The 23,776-nt window shown below is 38.3% G+C and overlaps 2 protein-coding genes across 5 annotated transcripts in view; one reads left to right on the forward strand and one right to left on the reverse strand.

The window, feature by feature from the left end:
* WDR25 (WD repeat domain 25) overlaps nucleotides 1-1,507 on the reverse strand; it is a 69,334-nt gene extending 67,827 nt beyond the window's left edge. The window contains exon 1 of one of the 3 annotated variants that reach the window (XM_027457762.3): nucleotides 1,379-1,507. The gene's annotated coding sequence lies outside the window, so the exon portion shown is untranslated. The other 2 variants (XM_005020732.6, XM_013100701.5) reach the window with 2 other exon arrangements.
* On the forward strand, nucleotides 1,424-23,367 carry WARS1 (tryptophanyl-tRNA synthetase 1). 2 transcript variants are annotated; one of them, XM_027457764.3, is made up of 11 exons: nucleotides 1,424-1,544; nucleotides 4,581-4,797; nucleotides 5,828-6,035; nucleotides 10,963-11,071; nucleotides 11,972-12,091; nucleotides 12,569-12,751; nucleotides 13,397-13,497; nucleotides 14,713-14,825; nucleotides 15,765-15,938; nucleotides 18,910-19,050; nucleotides 20,779-23,367. In XM_027457764.3, the coding sequence occupies exons 2-11, from the start codon at nucleotides 4,684-4,686 to the stop codon at nucleotides 20,935-20,937; spliced, it is 1,422 nt and encodes a 473-aa protein (XP_027313565.2). In that variant the 5' UTR covers nucleotides 1,424-1,544; nucleotides 4,581-4,683; the 3' UTR covers nucleotides 20,938-23,367. The 2 variants fall into 2 exon arrangements, with proteins under 2 accessions (XP_027313565.2, XP_027313564.2); XM_027457763.3 differs by lacking the exon at nucleotides 1,424-1,544 and adding an exon at nucleotides 1,663-1,990.
* Nucleotides 23,368-23,776: the final 409 nt, after the last annotated feature.

Here is a 23,776-nt window from a genome sequence, read left to right on the forward strand (position 1 = left end):
AAGAAATCACACGCTGAGATTGCATATGGAACCTGGAATAATTTACCACTGTAACAATCCCAAAAATCTTTTTTTCCAAAATCTATGTGGCACATGTGGACAATAGGTTTAGCTACATTCACATCATAGATGGTGTCTGAAATAATGTTTAACCTCTGCTGTTTGCAATCAAAAAGCACCGCTACCCTTCAATTACTAAGATTTATTAGATGGCAAATTAAATTACTATTTCTGCTTTGTTTTCTTGCTCAGCTGTGAGCACTCATCATGCTACAATGATTTAACCTACAACACTTCCAGAACAGTTTCTGAAATTTAGGTTGGAGAATCTACCCTCAAAAGCAACTGGATTGAGACTGCTGTCCAAAAGGCAGTGTGTCCATAAGCATTTGCAGAGTTGATGCCACAAATGAAAGTCCTACAAACACTACTGCTGGAGCAGTATGCTGGCACTTGTAATGATTACTCATTTAACTTCACAATGAGATCTATTTGAGTTAAAATGAGCAGGTTTTATTTAACCTACAGCACAGCTACATCACAGGCTGTGGTCTGTGTTCTGTAACAAAGCTGGTAAGCACAAACCCCATTCAGACAAACACACTGATCAACATCAGGCCCTTTCCAAGTGATCAGGATGCTTAACTGGAACCCGGCTACTGACGTTTTAGCACATAAAAGCACCAAGATCTCCCTCTAGAGGGCATTTTGTCTTTATCTGTGGTTTATGATAGTTGCAAGCTTCAGCAACTTACAACTGTAAGAGATTTTTTTTTTTGAGTAATACAGCTTCATTTGTTAAAACAGCATCTCACTTAAGCAATTTCAAAGGGAAAAATAACTAAGAAGTGTTCCAGAACAACTCATTTAAAAACAGAAGTAGTAATAAGCACCCTTTTTCCTCCAAGTCAACTTTATTTGACAGTTCTCACCAACCAAGTACTAACACCGAAGGCCTGCACCTCAGTGACTACAGCACGCAGTTACTATTTGTAGCATAAGGCTGGAAACAGACTGCGACCAAGATTCACCATGTAAGTGAATAACTCACAGTAAGAAGCTGACCTCCGGCAGAAAGCTATGAATGAAGATATACGTGTGGGTTAGACTTGCAAAAACTGCTTTATTGCATTTTCAGGCACACAGACAAGAGGCAGCGCGAGGCTCTGGGGTAAGCAGGGGGCCCCTCCCTGCAGGTATCGGGATGCCAAACCAACACCTTGCTGCGGGACACTGCAAAGAAGCCGCTAAACCGCATCGGACGACATAAACCCACCCCGGCACCACACGCAGCCCCCGCAGGCCTCGGTATTTTGGGACGAGCAAAGCGCCCTCCTCACAGGAGCCCCCCCCCAGGCCCCGCCGCGGCCCCCGGTACCTGAGGGGCGGCCCCCGGAAGCCGGCGTCCCGCGGCTGCTCCCCGTTTATAAGCGCGCCGGGCAGAAACCGCTCCCCTCTCTCTAAGCGGCCGGCCTGTGGCTTTTTCCCCGCAGGCACAGCGCGGAGCGGCGGGCAGGGCTGAGGCCGCGGCTCGCTGCGCGATGGCGAGTCCTTCTGCGGGGGTCTCTAGGGGCAGGAGGGGCTGCTGGGCGCGGGTGGGGGCAAGGAGGGGGGGAAACGATGGTTCCGGGCGGAGCGTGTTTCCCAGCCGGAACGGGGCGCGGAAGGGGGAGCCGGGCGGGAGCGGCTGTGACACGATCGCGTCTGACAGGAGCGGGCCGGGAGCGGCTCGGAGCGGAGCGGCCGGGAGCGGGGAGCTGCGGGCGGGCAGGGGGGGAGCAGCCGCTGCCCCACGGCCTCTCCTGAGCGCCCGGTAGCGCCCAGCAGCCGGCGGGTGCCTTCCTTCCTCCCGAGGCTTCCCGGAGCGGGCTCTGGGAATGGCGCAGCTGCGCGGCACGCGGCGCCCCGGCCTCAGCGCGGCGTAGCCCCCAGCCAGGCCCGGGGAAGTTGCCCGCGGAGGCTTCTGACGGCGGCGATTTCAGTAAAGGCGGTGTGAGTGCATTCAGGGCTGGCTGTGCTGTGGGAGGGACGTGGTGAAGTCGCGCTCAGCCGCTAATGCAGCTGTCACCTGCTTCTTTATATATCTATATAGGTATTAATGCTGGGAAAGGGGAGCCATCTGCTTCTGTGATTCGTTGTGCCTGAATATGGGCCCTCTAAACTCCATCCATTCGTGTTTCATGCTCAGCAAGGGACCAATATGTGCTGGAGGGGCTCTCCAGAGTTCCTTCTGAAAGTGGGAGATGACAAGGCACTGAGCTTACAACTCCATTTCTTATAAAATCGTTAATGGGTACCTCTACGTATATTTGAGAGGCATATTCCTCCTCTAGTAAGGAAGAGATTTCTAACACGTGTTTTAGTCTCTGAACGTTCAGCTAGCTCCCTTTGGATGTACAAAATCCTTTGAAAGTCATCGGGGTTCTGCGTGGGCACAGAGCTCTTTCCTCATGGGCATGGCATGATAGAGAGTGCCCAGGGTGGATGCTATTTCCAACATACAGCTGTTTGCACTTTTAATTTGTCGCTGTCACCTCTGATTATAGTGCAGGGAAATTAAGAATCAGTGTGAGCTAAGATGATGTCATTTTCCTCTCAAGAAAAACCTCATGCAATAGCTTGGGTGGTTGCATAATGAAACCACTTCAGACTGTGATGCAGCACTTTGCCACGCTGGCCAAATTGCAGTGATATTTTCCATAGAATTTTTTTCCTCTCAGTTGGCTTTTCTCATTAGGGTTTGTACTGCTATCTCATTTTATCAGCCTCAGGTCTTATTAAATTCTTTTATGCATCTCTGTGTACCTTGTTGTTAAAACAACATAGCATGTTCATTGCTTTGAGATAGCTGCAGTTTGACTTGCAGTGTTATTTTTCAGATAGGTTCCTTTCTTATTGTCTTTTAACGCTTATTTTCTTGTATGTAAATACGGCAAAATCAGAATCATAATGGTTTTAAAATTCTCTCTTACCATATTAAGTTACTGCTTGTTTATCTACAGTTCTAAATATCTAAACATTCAGATGCTTGAATTATTACTCAAAAAATGGCTTAGAGCCTATGTACTGCTAAAAGCATCATCATTTAGTACAGGAAGCTGCTGAGCGTGAATATTTTTTTTTTTTTAAATAAGGTTTTTACTCATGGCAGGCTGATAACAGATTCACCAGGTTTCTTAGACAGCAATAAAAGTCTATTTTTTAGATCAGAGAATAGTTAAAGACAATATATCAGGTAAGTTTGGAAAAGTTGGAGGAACATTCCTGAGGTACCATTATGGAAACCATATATAAAATAATAAGTTAATATAAGTAAAATATAAGTTAATTCAATGTAGTCCATATTGCAGGAGTTTTCCACTCTTGGAAACTACTAAGAAGTGTTTGATGTACTCATTAAAATTAAGTACAAGAGAGCTTTTTAGATTATAAATGCATTTTAGATTATAACTGAAGGGATAAAGATCAAGATATTTCTGATGTAGAGTGAAAATAGCCTTGATTTTAATGCCTTTGGTAACCAAAACCTTACACTTTCTTAATAGCATAATTTAACTTCCTGTACTTTCTGTGTTAGCCTACTGTAAACTATGCAGTTGTAATTTCCCAGAGTCTTGTATGCTATTATTTTTAAAAAAAAAAAAGAGTGCTAAGAAACTTTCAGACTATGCCATTGTTAATCATTACAGTATTATCTTTGTTAGCCTGAGAGAGAAGCCCGCTTGGGGAAGCAAGGGCACACGGTGCTAGAAAGCTTCTGTGATTAAGGTGTATGTTGGACATAAGGAAGGCTGCTGTGTTGTTATTCTCAGACTTAAGCCATCTTCCAGCATTATTTTTCACAGAATCACATAATCTTCCAGGTTGGAAGAAACCTCCAAGATCACCAAGTCCAACCTCTGACCTAACTCTAACAAGTCCTCCACCAAACCATATTGCTAAATCTAAATGTCTTTTAAAGACCTGTACTGCTGAAAACCAAGTAGTCTGTAAATTTAAGGAACTATTGCTTACTTGAGGATTGATCGTTTCATAGAAAACAGCATTTCTCACTGATCATCAGTTTTGTGACCTCTGGAGGAAAGCAGTAAAGACAAGGCTTTTCTCTTGTATGCCTTTTTATGAGTTGAAAGACTACTGCATAAATTAAGATAAAATTCCTCATAATGGTTATAAGAATTTCTTGATCATTCAGCTTTTATGGAACAAAATTTGACAGGGTATGAAGTAGTACAAACACATAAATCAGGAGTCAGAAGCTCTAAGTCATAAATACATTTAGTTACCTTGACACCTTTTTGAAAATGTGTTCCAGTGTTACATGGGATACTTAGAAACAACATTGGAATGATCTGTAAATTTATTTGGTGCTCTTGTCAATATCAGTCTTGTTTACTTGTCAATATCAAACTTGCTTGCTCTCTGAAGCTCACTGTGCTGAAGTTCCTACACTTATCAATCTGATATGAATAGAATTAGGTATGGGGTCAATGAAGTTTTTTTATGTTCTTATTCTATTCAACTAACTTTCGAGACATATATGAAAGAATAAAACACACTTATTTTTTTTCCCCCTACAGTTCTTCTGGTTTTCACTGCTGCGCTTTTGAATCTACAAGCCAAAAGACTGGAACTTGAATTTAGTTGAGTTGTAAATAAAAAGATCTTTTACACTGTGGCAAAATGGCTGATAGTCCAAACTGTGACTTGAAATCCCTGAGTCCGCTTCAGCTTTTTGAAAGAGTAACTGAACAAGGAGAGAAAGTCAGAGCACTGAAAGCAGGAAAAGCACCAAAGGTATTTCCATTCCATGTGCTGAACTCACCATTTTTCAGACTAGGTCTGTCTGTAAGAGTGCTGAAGAATGATTGTTCTGAGATCTATTTTGTATTACAGTAAGAAAAAAATCTTGTTTTAAAATATTTATGTTTAATACTTAGCAAAGATAGTTATTAGCAAGAGCAAAGTTGTGAAGAACAGAGAGCTGTAGGCCTGCTTCAGCCAGTTGCTTTGCTACATAATGGGATCCAAGGTATTTGGTTTTCAAATGAAGTTTATATCATTTTCATTCTGCCCTGGTTTTAGATTCTCTGTTTAAATCTTTCTGGGAGCATTATCGTACACCTTAACAAATCTGTCTTCCTGTAACAGTCCCTGTTTAATCTTCCTGTAATAATTTGCCATTAATTTTCAGTTCTGTCATCACAATGTTGGCAAAGAGACCTCAGGTTTCATATAGTCTCTCTTTGTGGATTGCATGTGGGAACTAAGCCTTGGAAACTAGCCATTGTATAAAACTTGATGCATTTATTCCTTGCAAGAGATGTTACAATAGTTTTGTATTTAAAAAGTCATAGCAGTGGAAGTTGTGAAGAATTTAATGTTGTCTTCAAGTCTGTCATTGAATTGTAACAAATATGTTATCTTCAGGTAAACCACTTTTATTAGAACATTTATTCTAAAGTCAATTATTGTATTTTACTGTATCCATGTATCTTAGAAATCTGTGCTTAAAATGTTGAGCTTGTTATCCCTCCAAAAAACAGGCTTTTTTTTTCCCCTTCAGGCAAAAATAAGAGAAGTGAAACAGAGGTACTTTAAATACCTTGCCAGTGATGTTCTAAGTTCTGCTGGTTAGGAAACTCTGTCACCTGCTGTTTTCTTTACTTTTACCTTTGGCAGTGATGCTGCAAACATAAATGAAAGCTTAGAGCTTACGAGTAATGCATTTCAAGTCAAACAATGGATACAGAATTTTGGAGGACTGAGACATGTAATTGTCTATCTCAATTGTGTCAAGTTAAACAGCTGTTTTTCCTTTATTCAGGATGAAATAGATGCAGCAGTGAGGATGCTGTTATCATTAAAGCTGTCATATAAAACAACAACAGGACAAGATTATCAGGCAGGCTTACCTCCAACAGACCTTGCACTAATAAACAATGGTACAACTAAAGAAGAGGATGATGATTTCGTGGACCCCTGGACGGTGCAGACATCAAATGCTAAAGGCGTGGATTATGACAAACTCATAGGTAAAGCTCTTTCTTCATTGCTTCTAAGGAATTTATGCAGAGCGGTCATAATGACCACAAAAACAGTATATAAGGAATCATAACAAACCTTGATCAACACCATTATGTATAACAGTTTGTGTTTAATGTTAGCATTCATGTCTAAAGAATTTGCTGTAGAGGTTGAAAATGTCCCAGGCAGGGATTTCCTGTGGAAGACTTAAACATGTTGCAAACAACTTTTCAGTTTAAAATCTTAATCAGTTTGTTTTTAACATAAGTCCTGTTATTAGAAGTTACGTGAATCAAGACATTGTGAATGGGTATATGTATCTTCAGTTTTTGTGGTGCAGAACAGCTAGAGCCCAGAGCATTCTGTATTAGGGAGAGCAGGGATGGTCCAAAAGTAATATACAAATCTGTAAGTGTAATGACACCTTCACCAGGCACACTATCAAACAGGCCCGTGCTGGCTGGGATGGAAAAGGTATCTCTCATGCAAAAAAAAAATGTATGTAATAGAAAATATTTCAGATAAGGAAGCTACAAAACTTGCAAAGTTCTGTAATTTAAGAAACAGGGTGTTAGTTAACTGTTACATGTTTTATAGCCTATTTTTACAGTTTGAGTCCATAGCATAGAAATAGGTGAAAGAACTATTCATTAATTTCTACTGTTTTTGCTTTTTAATGAAATGTTTGTACCTCAGTGAAAATTCTGTACCAGTTGTACATGGCTGGTGTGAGAAACAAGCTGTTAAGCAAACATAGAGCATACACCCTTATGTGGTGGTAACCATGTGTTTGCTTTTGGGGATCAGTTGTTAGTGTCAGCGTTCTTTTAACTCAGTGTGATGTTACTGAATGATCACATCAAATGTATGTGTGTATTGGCTTAGTCTGCAGAAGGCAGTAGGAGAAAGGAAAAGTTGGAAAGGGGGACATGTACAGAGAAAGATATATGTCGAGTAGGGAGAAGGAAGAAAGATAATTGTTAGAATCTAGAAACGGACCTAGAATCTAGTTAGAATCTAAAAAAGATCACTCATTACCTGTGTAGATGTGGAGAAGGCTTTTTTGTTTTCTTGGGGAGAGTTCTAAATCTTGTATAATAGTGGAAAGAGTACAATACTTGTTTTGGCACAGTCTCAAAGTCTTTTTGAGAATGGCTAGTATGACTTCACTGTAAATCAATTAGCTAAAGTAATGCTATTATTCTGCCTGACAGCAGTATCCTTTCTTCCAGCACCCATTTGTGTATGTGTATGTCCTTTTCACCTATTCAGCAATGGAGAGTTAGACCAGTTCTTCGTTATTTACACTACTAACGGACTGGGGAATTTGGTGGATGAGTCATTCAGGTTATTTTAAGGGAAACGTGGAAGATTATTCAGAGAAGAATGCTAGCCACTCCAGGAAATGCAACAGTTACTGTTTGCTCTTGCCTTTTAAAAACAGTAATGCAAAGTATTGTCCAAGAGCTTAATGTAATAGCTCTTACAATAAAGGAAATTTTTGTTCCACCTACAGTCTTTTTATATGCTAGTGGTACCCTATAAAGTTGTCAGTGTGTTTGTTTTAACTCAGGCATAGAAGAAATGAAAGTGCTAAGAGCATGTTGTGATTGAAAGGAGTGTTATTCTCAAATGGTTGTCCTGGATGTACACTTAAGTGCCTGCTTGTGCACCAAACCAGATATTCTGTTAAGTGCTAGAGGTGAACATCCCTAGACAATGTGTGGGTTTTTTGTGTTTTGAGCATGAGAAGAGAGCAGAAGGCTAAGTCAGAAGGAGCTCTGTATGTTAACAATGCTAATACTTCAGTGAGCTCAGTATCACAAGTGATACACAACGTTTGCAGTTGGTGGGAGATCATCTAGTCAAGTGCCCGGCTTAAAGCAGAGTCAATGAGAGCACATTGCTCAGGACCTTGTCTAGTAGGATTTTGAGCATCTTCAAGGGTGCAGAACCCACAGCCTTCCTGGGCAACCCATTCCCCCATTCAACCATACACACAGTATGAAATATATCTCCTTTACTCCCCCCACCTCCCCTGCTCGGATACTTATACACATTGATAAGGTCTCCTCCCCGAGCCTTCTCTTCCTCAGAGTAAGCAATCCCAGCTCTCTCAGCTCCTCCTCATATGACAGACGGTCCAAGTCTTTCACCGTTATGGCCCTTTGCTGAGTTCATTTTCGTATGTCTGGATTCTTCTTGTATTGAGGAGCCCAGAACTGAACCCAGCACTCCAGGTGTTTTTCACCAGTAGTTATAGAGGGGAAGGATCAGCTCCCTAAACCTTCTGGTAGCACTGTTACTGATGCATCCCATGAGGCCATTGAGCTTCCAGTGCCACAGAGACACGTTGCTGGCTTTTTTTCAGCTCCTTGTCCACCAGGAGCCTGAGGTCATTCTCTTCCAAGCTGCTTTCCAGCCTGTACCAGCACACAGAGTTACTGCTCTCCACATTCATGACTTTACCTCTGTATGACTTATGACTTATATGACTTATATATATGACTCCATGACTTATACTCCATATATATAGCAAGAGTAAAGCTGTCTTTTGGGAAAAGATAGAGATCAAAGAGATCTTGTCCAACCCCTCTGCTCGAGCAGGGCCACCTGTGGCAGGTGGCCCAGGGCCATGTCCATGTGGCTTTGGAAGATATCCAAGGAGGGAGACTGCAGAACCTCTCTCTGTGAGATTAGCCTCTTGCCATTTGTTGTTGTTCTGCTGAATCAAACATTTTTCGTGTTCATTTGGTCTCTATTTAGCATTCATCCAAATTACAATTACTTTGGCACTTTGTAATGCATTTTATTTGCTAGGCAGAAATTAAATCAGCAATTAAGGTCTGCCTGGGACAAGCACATTTGGAAACAATCAGAAGACATATGGATTAAAGTGGTGTTTGCTGAGTCATGAACCAGCATTTATCTTCTTTAGTGGCACTTATTTTAACGAGTCAGTGGATGGGCCTGGTGCTTCCTTGGTGTGCTGTCCCACCTGAGCCACCTCCAGGGAACGGACAGTTGCCAACAGGAATTTGTTCACCATTATCCAGTGGGAAACAAGAGGTCTTGTTTTCCCTCCCATTTAGTAATGGATTCATGTAACTTTAAGTGTACTAACTATGTAAAAAGCATTGTATTAATACTGTGCATAACCAGTAACTCTAGAAGAAAATTAAATAGGTGGAGAGGGACTGAAACTGCAGAAACATATTCAAGTTGATGCTCAAATTGGATGCATTACTATTCTTCTTTCCTGTCAAGAGTCTCTCCTGCCTTTCTTTCAGTGGGAGTTCCTGATTTTTGTTTATGCAGCAGTTCATTTAATAGTTCACCTAGCAAAGTACAGCATTAAACACACATCCCAATTTTCAGCCAGACTGTCGGAGGGGAACTCCCTGTACTCAGTGTTTCTCAGCATCCCAGTGCTCTAGGGTACATGTTGGGCTTGGTCTTCTGAACCATCCGTTTTGAGCACTGCAGTCTCAAGCATTAGGATGGCCATGGTCTTAAATAATCCTTTTTGAGATGTATACAAAGCCTTGATGGACTAATACTAGCCTCCATGCTGTGCTTTGAGAACCTGTGCTGTGAAGGGTTGGAAAGCCTCTTTCCCTCCTCTGGGAAAGAGATTGGTGTAGTCTGGCTGTATAATAAGCCAAGGGTATCTGAATATTTGGCTTTCCAAATTACCCCAAGTGTATTCAGTATTCCTTGATGCCCCTGTAGATTAATTTTGTGTGTAAAATGAGTTGTATTCCCAAGGCAGTGCACTGAAAGAGTTCTGCCTCCAGTTGGAATCAAACTCTTTTTGTTATCCAGTGGTCTAAACTGTTACACTGTCCAGCTAAGGATCATTACCACGTGCTAGGATGTAACATCAGAAGTCCACCTGCTCTAGTAAGAAGTCCTAGTCTTTGGAAGAACATTTCAGTTAATTACTGCATCCCTGCAGAAAGGCTTGTTTTTTGTGTTTGTTTGTTTTTAACAGACAGATACAGATTATTATATACCTAAAAATGTACTTTTTATCTATTTTGTTCTCTTGATTAGTTTGTCTATCCCAGTAGCTAATACTGCAGGTTGTTCTAATGCTGAGTAGAGAAAAATATTAGGAAAGAGTAGATTCCTGTCTAGATCATTTTGAGCGAGTCAAAATCACAGAGAATTGACATGATTATTAGGGTCCAGGAATTGGGATTGGAGTATAGGAAGCTCTAATGAAAAAAATAAAAGATTTTACCAGTTCAGTTTCAACTGCAATGGGAAAAAAATGCTGCTGTTTCTGTCTGACAAAACCCTTCTTTAATGAAATCACTTCCTCTGAAAATATTATTTTATTTTAATCAGCTGATTTCCTAAACTGTTTTCCAAATAATGTCTTACGTGAATGCAGTGAAGGGTATTATGCATTACCTTTTCAAGCCTCTTGAGGGGAGCAGTGTCTGTAATCATGGCAATATAAAGAAAAATGAAGTTTAGAGAAGAGCATTTGGGGTTGAAAAGAGGAAAACATGATTTGAGGGCTGAAAATTCAGACATCAAGAAAGGAATATTCAGAGCCTCACAGCCATTCTTATCCTGTGATTTATGGAGGCCAAGTTATTGACCTAAATATGTTTCTCTGGATTTTTTTTTTTTGTTCTGAATAAGCATACTCCTTGTGTAAGGAGACTGCTATTATAATTAATCATAGATGAAGCAAATGGGGAGTAAATTGACTGGTCCTGCTAGCATAGAGTTAATATCAGGGACTACTGCTGGGACTCCAGGAAAGAATCAGGAAAATCTAGCCATTTTACATTTTTCCTAAAATTTAAAGATGTTCTTTTTGATCTAGGCTGCATTGGTATGTTCTTGGTAAATGCAAGATCTCTTCATAGCTATGCTATACTTAATTTTATTTTATTTTCTAATATTTTATTCTTGTAGTTCGGTTTGGCAGCACTAAAATTGACACAGATCTGATCAATCGAATAGAAAGAGCTATTGGGCAAAAACCTCACCGCTTTCTACGCAGAGGAATCTTTTTTTCTCACAGGTGAGTTTTTCTCATTAAAACTCAAAAAGGCAAGATTAGGTAGACTTTCTGTGAGCATTACTGGGCTCTTAGGCTTTCTGTGAGCATTTGTTCTGATTAGCAAAAGACCATGTTCTTTACGCCAAGGTAAACCAACTGTGAATTAATTGAAACTAGCAACTACTCCAGGTTTACCCTGTCAAAACTTGAACCACTTTGTTTTTTCTGGGTACATGCATCTTTTTCTGGTATGTCTTCACTTATCCTAAATAGAAGGAGAAGTGTGCAGGGAATCTTTGCTTTGTACAGGTTCCATTTTGAGCCAGTATGTAAACAGCCAGATGGAGAATTTGGTCTGGCAAAGAACCCCAGGTCTCATATGCTGGCATTGCTGATTTCAGCAGGGGTCCACATGGCTTGTGGACCTATACTTCTTTATTGTTACATAAAAAAGGCTCAGGGAATAATCTTAATCACCAGCCTGACAGTCATCTACACTGTTTAGTTGTTAGCATGCATAGACTTTTGGCAGCTAGCACTTTTCAAGTAAGTGCCTGAGCATGATTGAGAGCATAACCTCCACCACAGACCATTCCAACCAGGTTGCTTTAACATAACACCTTATTTGGGAAATGATTCCCAGCTCTGTTTTATGAAGCTTTAGAAATTATTATCCAATTAAGTAAATTTCTCTTTGTTTTTCCTCATAAGCTGGATGAAGGAGACAATCCTTTTCTTAAATCAGAAAACTAATTGAATATATATATATTTCTAGGACACTTAAGATACTGTATTTCACTTATTAATACATTTGGCTTTAAAAGCACTTGAATTTTGAATAGAAAAGAATTGCAGAAGATATTTCTTCTTAAATTCTTTGAATTGTGTCATGTTTTCCTTTGTTTGTTTTTTCTTCTTCAGAGATATGGACCAAATCCTTCATGCTTACGAAAATAAGAAGTCCTTTTACCTTTATACAGGCAGAGGGCCGTCCTCTCAGGCAATGCATGTTGGTCATCTTATCCCATTTATATTCACAAAGTAAGCTACTTCTGTAATTTTCATTAATCAAAACTTTTTTTCTAAGGAAATATTGAATGCTTCTTAGGGAACTAAATGATACATTGCAATGAGTTTTCTTTGTTTGAGGTGAATATTGATGAACAATGCAATATTAACATTTCGTTAACATGACAATAACCTGTATTACCATAAAGCCTTCTCCTTGCACCTGAAGCTTGACGGCACTCCTTAGAATTTTTGTTTTTCTTAAACACGAGTTGCAAATGGTGACTGCTAACATATGTACAGGAAATGAGTATGAGTCTTTTTTTTTTTCCAGGTAAATTGTCATTATGATCTATATGAAATCTCTGCTCACATAAACATAAGTAACTGCATGTGGTGCAGTCCTTTGTATATCCTTTTGTTTAAATGTGTAAAAATATTTTTAAGTGTGTGGCTAAAATATCTTTTATTTTTAATTATTCTGAGATAAAATTTTTCTGCTTTTATAAGGTGGCTGCAAGAAGTATTTGATGTTCCCTTAGTTATACAGTTAACTGACGATGAGAAGTACCTCTGGAAGGATCTGACAACTGAGAAGGCATATGAATATGCAAAAGAAAATGCAAAAGATATCATTGCATGTGGTTTTGATGTCAATAAAACCTTTATCTTTTCCGATTTAGACTATTTGGGGTAAGTATAAATTTCTTTGGAGCATCGAAACCAAAAATTTTTCTGTATTTTCTCTTCTACTTTGACAGCCAACAGTGTTTTAACTATCTAGATTTGAAAGCTTCAAGACAAGCTTTACAATACTTAAAGGAGAAACATTTGTTTTTATGCTGTTCAACATCTTATATATATATCCTCTTGTCATTCTTCTGTATAATATATAAACAAATACTTGTGTGTGCAGGACTTAATATATTTTTGTAATTTAAATTTAAAGCCGCTAAAATGTAAAAATACCTAAACCACCAAGAAAACTGCATGATGATTTTAAGATGGCATCAAAATTTTGAGATGTGTTTGTACTTTATCTGCATTAACTAAAGGCATTTCATCAACTGTTATTGTCAGTTAATTTAGCAGCATGAAAGATTATCATTTGAACTTTGAGTAAACTTTAAAGAAGATTTAAGAAAAAGAAACCTCTGTTGGAGCTGCCTTCTTAGAAAATCCTCTCATTATCATCTCCATGGGCCACAAAAAGACCAAAACAATGCCCTCAGAGATTTAATCCTGCAAGTTTTGTAACATTCTCAGCTTTTGGAATGAAAGCTTTTATCTGTGCTTTCCCACTCTTCTTACTTTGTTTTTCCACTTTCTTTCTCACAGGTCAAGTATGGGATTCTACAAAAACATTGTCAAAGTTCAGAAGCATGTTACGTTTAACCAAGTGAAAGGAATCTTTGGCTTTACAGACAGTGATTGCATTGGTAGGAAATAACATGGGTTACTGGAAGTGATCCTTGCTTTTACGTTCTGTGGCAGTATTTAAGTAACCATTTGAAGAGAGATTGGTATCTGCCATTCATGAAACAGATGGGAAAAACAAGATCCATGTTTCTAAGCTGATTCTAAAAGGGTGTTATTGTGGTTTCTTCAGTATAGAAAATGCTTGACAGTGAAATTCCTAGGATGTAGCATTAATAACAACAAAGTGCAAAACACAGAAGTTGAAGTGATCAGGACAGAGAATAATTCTTGGTTTTTAGAACTATTATAGCTATAGTCAACTGTACTTCCTAGAAATTTCTACTGCAAAAGTAGAAGACTTTTCATACACATGTGAGAAAAGATAAGGAGTGCTCAAAAGCCTTATTGTCATGGTGCTAGGTAACTGTCTTCCATTTACTTCCCTGCGATTGGAGGTTTCTGTCACGTTGGCCAAAGAAAGATTCTGTGTCAATGATGGCATTAAAGCATTGGTGTTCCTGAGTGCTAGCATCATTCTCTGACCAATAATTGGTCAGCTTTTCAGACTTAACTGTAGCTGAAAAACAGATTCCTATTTCTGCCTTCCCAGTGTTCTAATAAATGTTGGTATTGTATGAACGACTTCATTCCATGTTTGGAAAAATCAACTACTTTCTGTTCTGAGAAGATTTTAATGAGAAAGTAGGTTGTTCACTCTGTAAGTACTACAGAAAAAGAAAGGTAACCACATCTGAGATTTTTGAGCAGCATGCACATAGCAATGGTAGTAAGATCTTAGAGGAGACTTTGCCTGATAAGTATCTCTATACTAATTCTCTCACAAAGAGAATGTGAGAGGGGAAAAAAAAAAAAAAAAAAACAGCTCAGAGTAATGATACAGTCAAGTATATTTCTGTGAAAGATAGACTATTCAATGATGAAGGAAAAGCATAAAAAGCATGTGTTGCTGAACCTTGACCTGAATCATTGTGATCACAGCCTGCACCTTTTTTATTAGTACCTAAATTAGTTTGTTGATGGTTTGTTGAGCTCATGGAAGGTACAGATGAAAAGGTTTCCTCAGCTGAGGCAATACTGCTTGGTAAAGACAAGTATTGGTCTTCAAGTGAGTATCCAAATGACTCACATGTGCATTTTACATATTTCAAAAGGTTCTCTCTATTTGTCATTGCATATATTGACTTCTCACCTTTTCCAAACTTCTTATGTTCTAGGAAAGATCAGTTTTCCTGCTATTCAAGCAGCTCCATCCTTCAGTTCATCATTTCCACAGATCTTCAATGGCAAGGAAGACTTACAGTGTCTTATTCCGTGTGCTATTGATCAGGTAAGGAAATCATATTTTCATCATAGTGAGCCTTAACTTGCAGCACCAGGGATTTATGTTGTGCCCTAGGGGAAAACCTTCTATCAGTAAAAGTAAAGAAGCATTGGAATAATGTGTCAGAAAGGCTGCAAAACCTTAACAACTGAGATTTATAAAGAGAGGATGGAGGAACATGTGGCCATTAAAAATAATTATCCATTATTAGTTTTTCACGTTGCCAGTCATGAAGTAGCAAAGAGAAGTCCAAGGACAATTAAGAGGGACTTTAAGGCTTTGGGGCAACTGATTAAAGGACCAAGTGCATGGATAGCGATTTCCTCTATCCTTCCACTACCAGGGAACAATATTGAAAGGAACAGGCAGATGCAGGTAATTAATACATGGCCACAAGACTGGTGTCACCAGCAGAATGTTGGGTTTCTCTGTCATGGGATAGTCAACACAACAGCAGGCCTGCTGGTGCCTGATGGGTTGCACCTTTCTCAGAGGGGGGAAAGGATTTTTGCACATGAGTTATCAGGGCTGATGTATTGAGCTTTAAACTAGTTTTGAAGGGGTAAAGCTTGCCATCTTGGTCAGTATCCACCTCCAAATCCTTGTAAATGTGTCTGTTAAGTGAGGAAGTCAGAATGTACAGTGAAATTACGGAAACTGAAAAAAGGGGGGAGACTTGGGTTTTGTTTGTTCCTCTGGGTGGACCAAATTAGGGATATTGTTTAGTGGTAGACTTGGCAGTGCTAGGTTAATGGTTGAACTAGATGATCTTAGAGGTCTCTCCCAACCTAAATGATTCGACAAGTCTGTGAATTGGAAATAGGTTACTGGACTTACTTTTTTTTTTTTTTTTTTTTCCTGAGACCACCTGTGAAGGCATAAACAATCCAACACTAAGCAGCCTTTAAAACACATTTCTCAACTTTATTCTGTGCTTTATTCCAGGATCCTTATTTTAGAATGACCCGAGATGTAGCACCAAGAATTGGATATCCTAAACCAGCCTTACTGCACTCGGTCTTCTTCCCAGCCTTGCAAGGAGCACAGACAAAAATGAGTGCTAGTGACCCCAACTCCTCCATCTTCCTCACTGATACACCCAAACAAATCAAAACAAAGGTAAGGATCTTAAAAACGAGCTTGCAAAGTTTTATGACAAATAGAAGTGGTGCTGCTCATGTTTACAATGGCAAATTTTTAATGTTTCCTTTGAACACATGGACATTTTGGCATCCTTTTTCCCATACATTTCATTGCAAAGCATCTTTAGCAGTTGACCAAGTTACACAAATTTGGCTAGACTATCAAATGTAATCTTTTGCCGTGCTAACTAAGCTAACAGTGCAAACATTCAATAGAATAATGTACGAAACATAATGTTTGTTCATCTGATAGGTCTGAGTAATAGTCTAAGAATAAGATCTGTGGAGGCTCATGCACTAGAAACAAACATTATGTTGCCATAGTTTTGGAATCTAACAGTCCTTGATGTAAGTCAAATAAACAGCTTTCTTTTGACTGCCTCTCCATGCCAGGAGCACCAGGTGTTGCACAATAGCAGTTAGAACACACTCCAGACTTTCCTTAATGCTTGGGGATCTGCTGCCATGCACTTCATCCTCAAACTTGCAAATAAATATTTTGATTTTCACCTAACTTTTAGAAGGGCTATTTTCTCCTATCCGAGTATATTCGTAGTGCCCCATTTAGTTCAAAGGAAAATCTCTCTTAACCCATGTCAGACAGTTAGGTTTTGCAAAAGTTCATGTGTTATAGTATTAAAAAAAAAAAATTAGAAAAAGGTTTTGGAAACAGACAGATAGACAAGGTAACCAGACATGAAGTAACTATCAATCACAAAAAGAAAAAAGGTATGCATGTTGTTTCTGCTAGGTGGGCTTGGATTCATTGTCTTGTGGTTGACAAACCCATATATTGGTCAGATTCTTCTGCAGTCATTTCATGAGAATTCATTATCTTATGCAGAAACTGATTAAACAGTACTCCAAAAATTAGAATTCTTCATGTGTTTGGATGATAAGAATTCCAGATTATTTGTAGAGTTACACAGTTGCTTTTTAAAAAGCACCTATAATCTCAGAACAGAGGATACACTGTTAGGGGTAATATTAATAATCTTCCATTTTTCCTAGCAAATAGGTAGGATCTGTGAAGAGATCCAAGATGATTTATGTCTAATTAAAAGAAGTCCTATTTCTGCTATCTTTAAAAATGTGGGAAAAATAACAAAATAATTCTAGTTACTTGGAATATAAAAATTATAAAGAATGAATCCTGAACACATTGTAAAACATCAAGTAATGGAGGACAAACTGAGAATCATTTCAGCTTCTGAAGCCCATCATAAAGTAACTATGGAAATAGTGCTTGAGTGAAAGACCAAATGTTTTTATGGCCAAGAAATGAAAAATTAGAGTAGGAGAAGTGATTTCTGGTGATGCACGAAGGTTAAAAACAGAGTGTTGAGTACAGAGTGCAAAGTACAAAAAAATTACTGCTTGCAGCATTTTTCAGATCATTAGTACGTTGCTAAGTAGAGAGATTCAAAACTTCCAGGTAACATAAGGTGAACAATTAGTAGCTACTGGAAAAGGCTGAGAAGTTTCTGGGAAATCCATTCAAAGGAGATGAATTGCAACATTATAATAAACTATTTTATCTGTAATAATTCAGAGAAAAGATCAATGCATCACCAGGTAAATCATTCAAACCTCAAGTCAATGCCAGAATATGTAAGAAATGAGCTCAAAATTAATGTAGGAAACATTTTGTATAAAACAATTTTGTGCTTTCACCTGGCTTGTTGTATTTAATCCCTCTCACTTTAGTAGGAAAAGAAACTGTAAAGATTATGAGTATAGGGGAAAAAAAAAAAAAAACAACACAGAAAGCCTTTCAAAATCTAGTAAGGAACAGGTGAGGGGAAGTGCAAAACAATACCTAAAATCTTAATTTTACAGATTCTGAGACAGCTATTCAGGTTGTTGTACAATGTAAGAATAGATGTAATGTGACAGGTGGCAGTTTATTTTCTTAAGATATTCATTGCTGCATAATTTTTGTAATTCACTGCCACAAAACATCATCATACAGTAGTTAGAAAGAATCAAAAAAACATTGTGTGTTATATAATACAGATAATAAGAATGTTCTGAAATTGTAAATATATAACAGTTCCTAAGTACCAGAACTAGTAAAATCTTCCTCCATAGGCATGTGTGTCTCCTAGCTGGTTGCTCTTGATGTCTGAATAGATACAGGATTCAAAGAAAGCCCACCTTATGGTTGAAGAAGGCTTTTTTCCTCTTCCTGGCTATTAGCTTTGTTTGTATTTGTGGCACAGTTAGCATCCTCTGAGATTTCTATACATGTAAAAAAATTAAAAATACGCCAGTGGCTTCTGAATTAGCTGGGAGTGGGATTAGCAGGAAAATATATTCACCAGTGCAATTCATCTGCCCACAGGAAGCTATGCATAAAAGAAAAAGTAGGGGAGTGGGAATCAGCAAATATTCCATTTTTAGACTGAACAATTGTGCATTTGTCTAGTGATAGCCATTCTAGCTAGGGTTTTGTAGTGTTTAGCCTTGCTTTCTTTAGTTTTCATTTTCCCTGAAAAAGAGGCTAGGTTCTCTCTAGGATTTCTTCAAAAATTCTCCAGGCCTTCTTCATCTCTTTCAAAATTAATTTCTTAATGGGATGAATATCCTATTTCTTCTTACAGAAAGTACATTTTCTATAAGTACAAAGTCCATCCAACTGCCAACAGCTTCAACAAAAGGCATTTTTTTGACAAAATAAGGTGTGGATTCTTCTTGATTTTTGCTTCAATTTTGGTCTGGCGTACTCTACAACCTGTGGAGTATGTATGTAGCATTTTTCTCTGCTGACTTCCAATGACTACCTTTTGCCTTCCTGCTCCAGTATCGGTGCTCTGCATTAACTTGTCACAGACACCCTTCAGCTTCTCCTGAATTAGAGGATTTGGAGGATTGTGATGTACCTCTTTACAATATAGTAATATGCAATTTAGCAGAAATTATACCATAAAATCTTTGCATTTTTCCAGATTAACAAGCATGCCTTCTCGGGAGGCAGAGATACTATCGAAGAGCACAGGAAGTATGGAGGTAACTGCGATGTTGATGTGTCTTTCATGTACCTGACTTTTTTCCTCGAAGATGATGACAGGCTTGAACAACTGAAGCAGGTAAGTAGCCAACTTGAACAGAGCATTATTCATTCCTTACTGTGATGACAAGGCTGTAACTAAATCCTGCTATGAGCCTGCCTTCTGCAGTAAGGCAGTTGTGTTGTTATTCTTACAGTCTCCATTCCTTCCAAGTTTTTATATCAAGACCCCTGTATTTTTGTTGCAATGTTCATCTTTCTCACAAGTCGTTCTGTCTTTTTTTTTTTTTTTTTAAGAAAACTTTTATTTCCAAGTATTTTCATAAAGATTTCCAACACCATATAGCAGTATCTTCCCAAATTTTTAAATGATTCCACCTTAGGATTAATGTTATTTTTAATTGTATAATGAACTCTGCCTGTTCCGTAAAGTACCTAAATACTCAGCAGCTTCAAAAGCTTGCTGATCCTTTTTTTTTTTTTTCTTATCATCAAAAGAACAGTAATAACTATGACAAATTGATTAAGTGAGCCCAAGCACAAGCTGCTTTGTATAAGTTACATGTCCCTAAACCTGTTTGGCAGACTTCAGTCCCTAGAGATAGTACCAAGGCATTTCACTGCCTTCAACTTTGGTGTCATATCAATACTAGGCAATACACGTTCTTTTGAATGCAGTATATTTAGTTAATAGTACCCACATCTTATCGGTTTATCAGCTTTCTCCTGGTAGAAACAGCTTCAAGAAGGGCAAGAGCTACAGATTCTTCTCTAACTTTCTGCTCTTTCCCACACAAGAACAGGGTTGGATAGCTACTAATCCCCCTGGAAATCTGCTACAAATTCCTTGTGGAAATCTGTACATTTGACACGCTGAGCAATTTTCCATTAGTCTCCAACCACTGAAACAAAATCAGTACAACTCTGCTACTGGGAGCACAAAGCCTGTACTACAGCCAGCAGCTTACAGCACTGTTGCCTCAGAATCAGATTAGAAAACATGAAGTTTGTGCCTATAGTGGCATTAGAGGAGCTGTTTCAGTACAGTACCACAGGGAGAAGCTCTCAGAACTGGGTACTCAGAGAAAGCAACATCAGTGTTATTGACAAAGAGAAAAAAAAAGATTAAAAATAAAAACTGAAATTAAAACAGTTCATTCTTATTAAGATATTTTACTTACTTATTTTATAATACCAATTCAGTATTACAAATAGTGTAATCACAAGGGGAAGTAAGTTTATCGTGTTCATTGTCATTTCAAATCATAGTTGAACTGCCCCAGCCGTGTTTTCTAACCAGGGCTGAACCCAGTCACCTGTTTAGCTGAAGTGTTTTCAGTAGCAGAGCAATGGCGTGGCTTACCCACTGTGAACAGAGATTCTGAGTTCTTTCCTGTAAAAAGGATACTTCAGTCACATCTAATACCTTACCCAAACTAGATGAGAGAACAGTATGAGAATTTGAGCCCAGATTAGGGTAATTCTTTATTTGAAATAGTATGTAAGGGAGAAAAACAGTTTCCTGCAAATAATTACAGGATTTCCCAGTTAAATTCTTGTGAATGTATCTTATTTATTCCATATAATTAGTCATACATTAAAGTGCCCATCTGCCTTAAATCTTTTAAAACACAAGCAATTTTTACAAGTTACATTTTCAGAGTGATACCACATGATCTTTTAAGGCATGTGCTTGTTTTTAAGACATCCAGATCTTCATTTGCCGTGACCAGACTTTTAAGAAATATTTGTCACTAGGTCCTTTTCCATATAGCACCATACTTAGCAAGCAACACTTTCTTGACAGGCATACACAAGTGGGGAATTGCTCACAGGGGAGCTGAAGAAGGTGCTTATTGAAACATTGCAGCCCATGATAGCAGCTCATCAAGAGAGACGGAAGCAGGTCACAGATGAAGTGGTGAAGCAATTCATGACTCCACGGAAGCTAGCTTTTGAATTTTGAAGAAATGCTTATGTAACTTACCATTCAATGAACCAAAATTGATTAACTGTTGTCTTCTGTTGTATATGATCATTCCCTAGTTATGTACAGCCTGCAATCACTCCTTTATAAATATTGCTCTTAGTGAGTTACTTCGTATGAACATCAGAGTACATGAAAAATTGAAAACTGGACTCGTATCTACTTAAAGTCAAAGTGTGTTAATAAAGGCATTGAATCTGTACAAGCCAGAATTACCCAATATTGCAGTGAGGCATGTCTGTCAGCACAAGGCTATATTTTATTGTATTTCATGTTGAAAATATGAATAAAAATGCCATTTTAATGATGAAGTCTAACTTGTAAATTGTTGTAGATATGTTGTTAAGAGGTCATATCTCAAACTGGTAGCTCCATTGTTTTTTGTGTTGCTTGGTTTACTAGACTACGTGTCCTTTGGGGCTACTGGGAGCATGTTTCACACACAAAGAAATTGGATGTTACAAAGCAGATTACACAGTGACTTATGGATCAATGCAGAAGGAATGGAGATCTGTGAATTAAACATGGGAGAACGAAAATCAGGCTGGTTTTGCTATCTTACTCCTCTTTGACCTGGGGCAAGTCACAGAAATTTCACTGTACTTCAGTTTCTGCAGCTGTTTAACTGGTCTGAATGCCTCTGAAGGGAAGAGGCAATCACAAGGCTATAAAGTTCTTTGATATTCTCAAGTGGAAGATATTAGAGAAATGCAAATTTTAGTTATGAAAATACTAGATGTTAAATAATACTGTGAATATGAAGTTGCAGCTGGACACAGGGATACTTACAGTGCTGCCCTGTCCTATTCTTCTGCACCAGGTCAAGATAGGGGTACTTACGTTTTAAGATGTATTTAAGAGAGAAAAAATACTTTGTTAAAATACCTCATGTAATATCTCAGTATCTCCTTTCTTAAAATGAACTTTAATGTCTGCTATGATTTATGAAGAAAATCGAATCATTTGCTAATTTGTTTCTGTATGTACAGTGCTGAATGGAAACTATTAGATCTGTCTTCTATTTATATAGAACATACAGTTGCTAGCCCAGACAGCCTTATCTAAATCAAATAAAAATGCCTTTGATAATACAGGTGGGTATTGATGCATGGTATTTGCAAATCATTTAAAACATAAGGAAGGCACTAGAATAAGGTGTGAAAGATTTAAACTTTAACAGGTTCTGTAGTGTAGGGGCTAGTAGACACTTAGTGATTTCAGCATACTTTTTAAAAAAATAAAAATAAACAATGCACTTTAGTCTGTAAACCCTTGAAGTCAGCTGATTACACTTGAGTTGAGGGAGAAGTTTCACTGACTCGGAGACCTTGCATCAGCCTGTTAGCACATGAAGAATGTGTTGGATTATTTTCCCTTCCCAGCTGTAGCAGTTCTGCAATGCAATGCACACATCCTCCCCAGCAACAGCCTGCGTTTCTGAGGTGGAAATGCCTGCTGTATATATGAAGTAGCACTGCTAGTGTTATCATCATATTTGTGCAAGGGACTGAGGGGAGAAACGCAAAGCAAGCTTAGTCCTACTGTGTGTGTTCCAAATGTGTGCTGGAAAGATCAACGCCTAGGTTTTGTCTTTTTCATTACAGTTTACGTGACCTGGTATCACTAATCTAATCTCATGAGCTTTAATATATTAAAGTAAGTGTTTACCAGCCACTACCTCTCTATAACCCATGGGTACGGTATCTTAGTGCTGACAGGTGCTTATCAATAGAAAAGCATTTTTTTTAAGTGTTTGTGCAATTCTTAGAAAAGAAAAATAGCTTCTTAAATACAGTAGCAAATAAACTAATTTGTGGTAACTGTAGACTTCAGTGATGACCTTCTTGTTCTTGCAGTCTGCTCTTTGCTGTTTTTAAGCTATGCATAGAAGATAAGACTTCAAGTGACTTTTAAAGGGCTTTTATAAACTCATAATGCAAATTTCTTCCTGAAAACATTATATGCAGAACTGTCCTGCAAGATTTATTTCATTAACTAGGAATTTAGTTACTCAGGAAGGGGAAGTACACTGTAGGAGAAGCAGTAGTGTGTTCTATTCTAATTAAGTATATGGATCAATTTTGTAACACAGCAGTTAAAATCTGCCCTGAAAGTTTTAGAAAGGAAAGTAATTGCAAAATTAATATTTGTTTACTAAGCAAGCCATATGCTTACAAAATGTGCTTCTGAAATGTCAGTTTCTGAGGAGTCTTGGAAAGTTCCTAAATCTGCTGCAATTATAATTAACGTCCCAGAGGTATTTAAAGGTTAAGACAAGGCAGTCTTCAAATGTATGGGTGAAATGTCTAATGACGTTATCAGGCAATGTTCATTACATTTTCCTCAACTTGTAATATTTTGTTTATCTCACTGTAATAAAAATGTAGATAAAAGTCTGTATCAAACTTGTTTGGTAGTTGGTTTTTGTTTTTGTTTTTCTTCTTTTCAACTTTTAACAGGCTTAATTTACTCTGTTTTTCTATTTTTGACCTCTCTTCCTTCCCTTTTAGTTGTTGACTTAGTCACCCCATAGAGTTGGTCATTGTTTTCATGTCCAGTGCCTTTCAAATAGTGAAAAAGGGGGCCTTGTAACCCCATCTATATGGTCTTAACAGATAAACCTCAAATTTCTCCCAGAGCAAGGTAATGAGGGTCGGTCATCCAAAGACTAACAGGTTGCAAGGAAGACTGGATGTTGAATTTCCCTGTGTGCAGCAGCCAGCTCAGAAACAAGGGGAGGTCAATGTGACCTGTTACCACAATGTTTCTGTAGGTTTGGTGTGAAAGACTTGCACTTAAATGGGCTCCAGCTGTCTGG

The sequence above is a fragment of the Anas platyrhynchos genome, chromosome 5 (genome assembly GCF_047663525.1).
Source record: "Anas platyrhynchos isolate ZD024472 breed Pekin duck chromosome 5, IASCAAS_PekinDuck_T2T, whole genome shotgun sequence".
In the NCBI taxonomy this organism is placed as follows: domain Eukaryota; kingdom Metazoa; phylum Chordata; class Aves; order Anseriformes; family Anatidae; genus Anas; species Anas platyrhynchos.

Bases quoted from the DNA above. Each gene is read 5' to 3' on its own strand.
- WARS1 (XM_027457764.3), top strand. From the start codon at position 4,684: ATGGCTGATAGTCCAAACTGTGACTTGAAATCCCTGAGTCCGCTTCAG. The intron at 4,798-5,827 runs GTATTTCCATTC...TCCTTTATTCAG, and splicing joins AAGCAGGAAAAGCACCAAAG to GATGAAATAGATGCAGCAGT. The intron at 6,036-10,962 runs GTAAAGCTCTTT...TTATTCTTGTAG, and splicing joins GGATTATGACAAACTCATAG to TTCGGTTTGGCAGCACTAAA.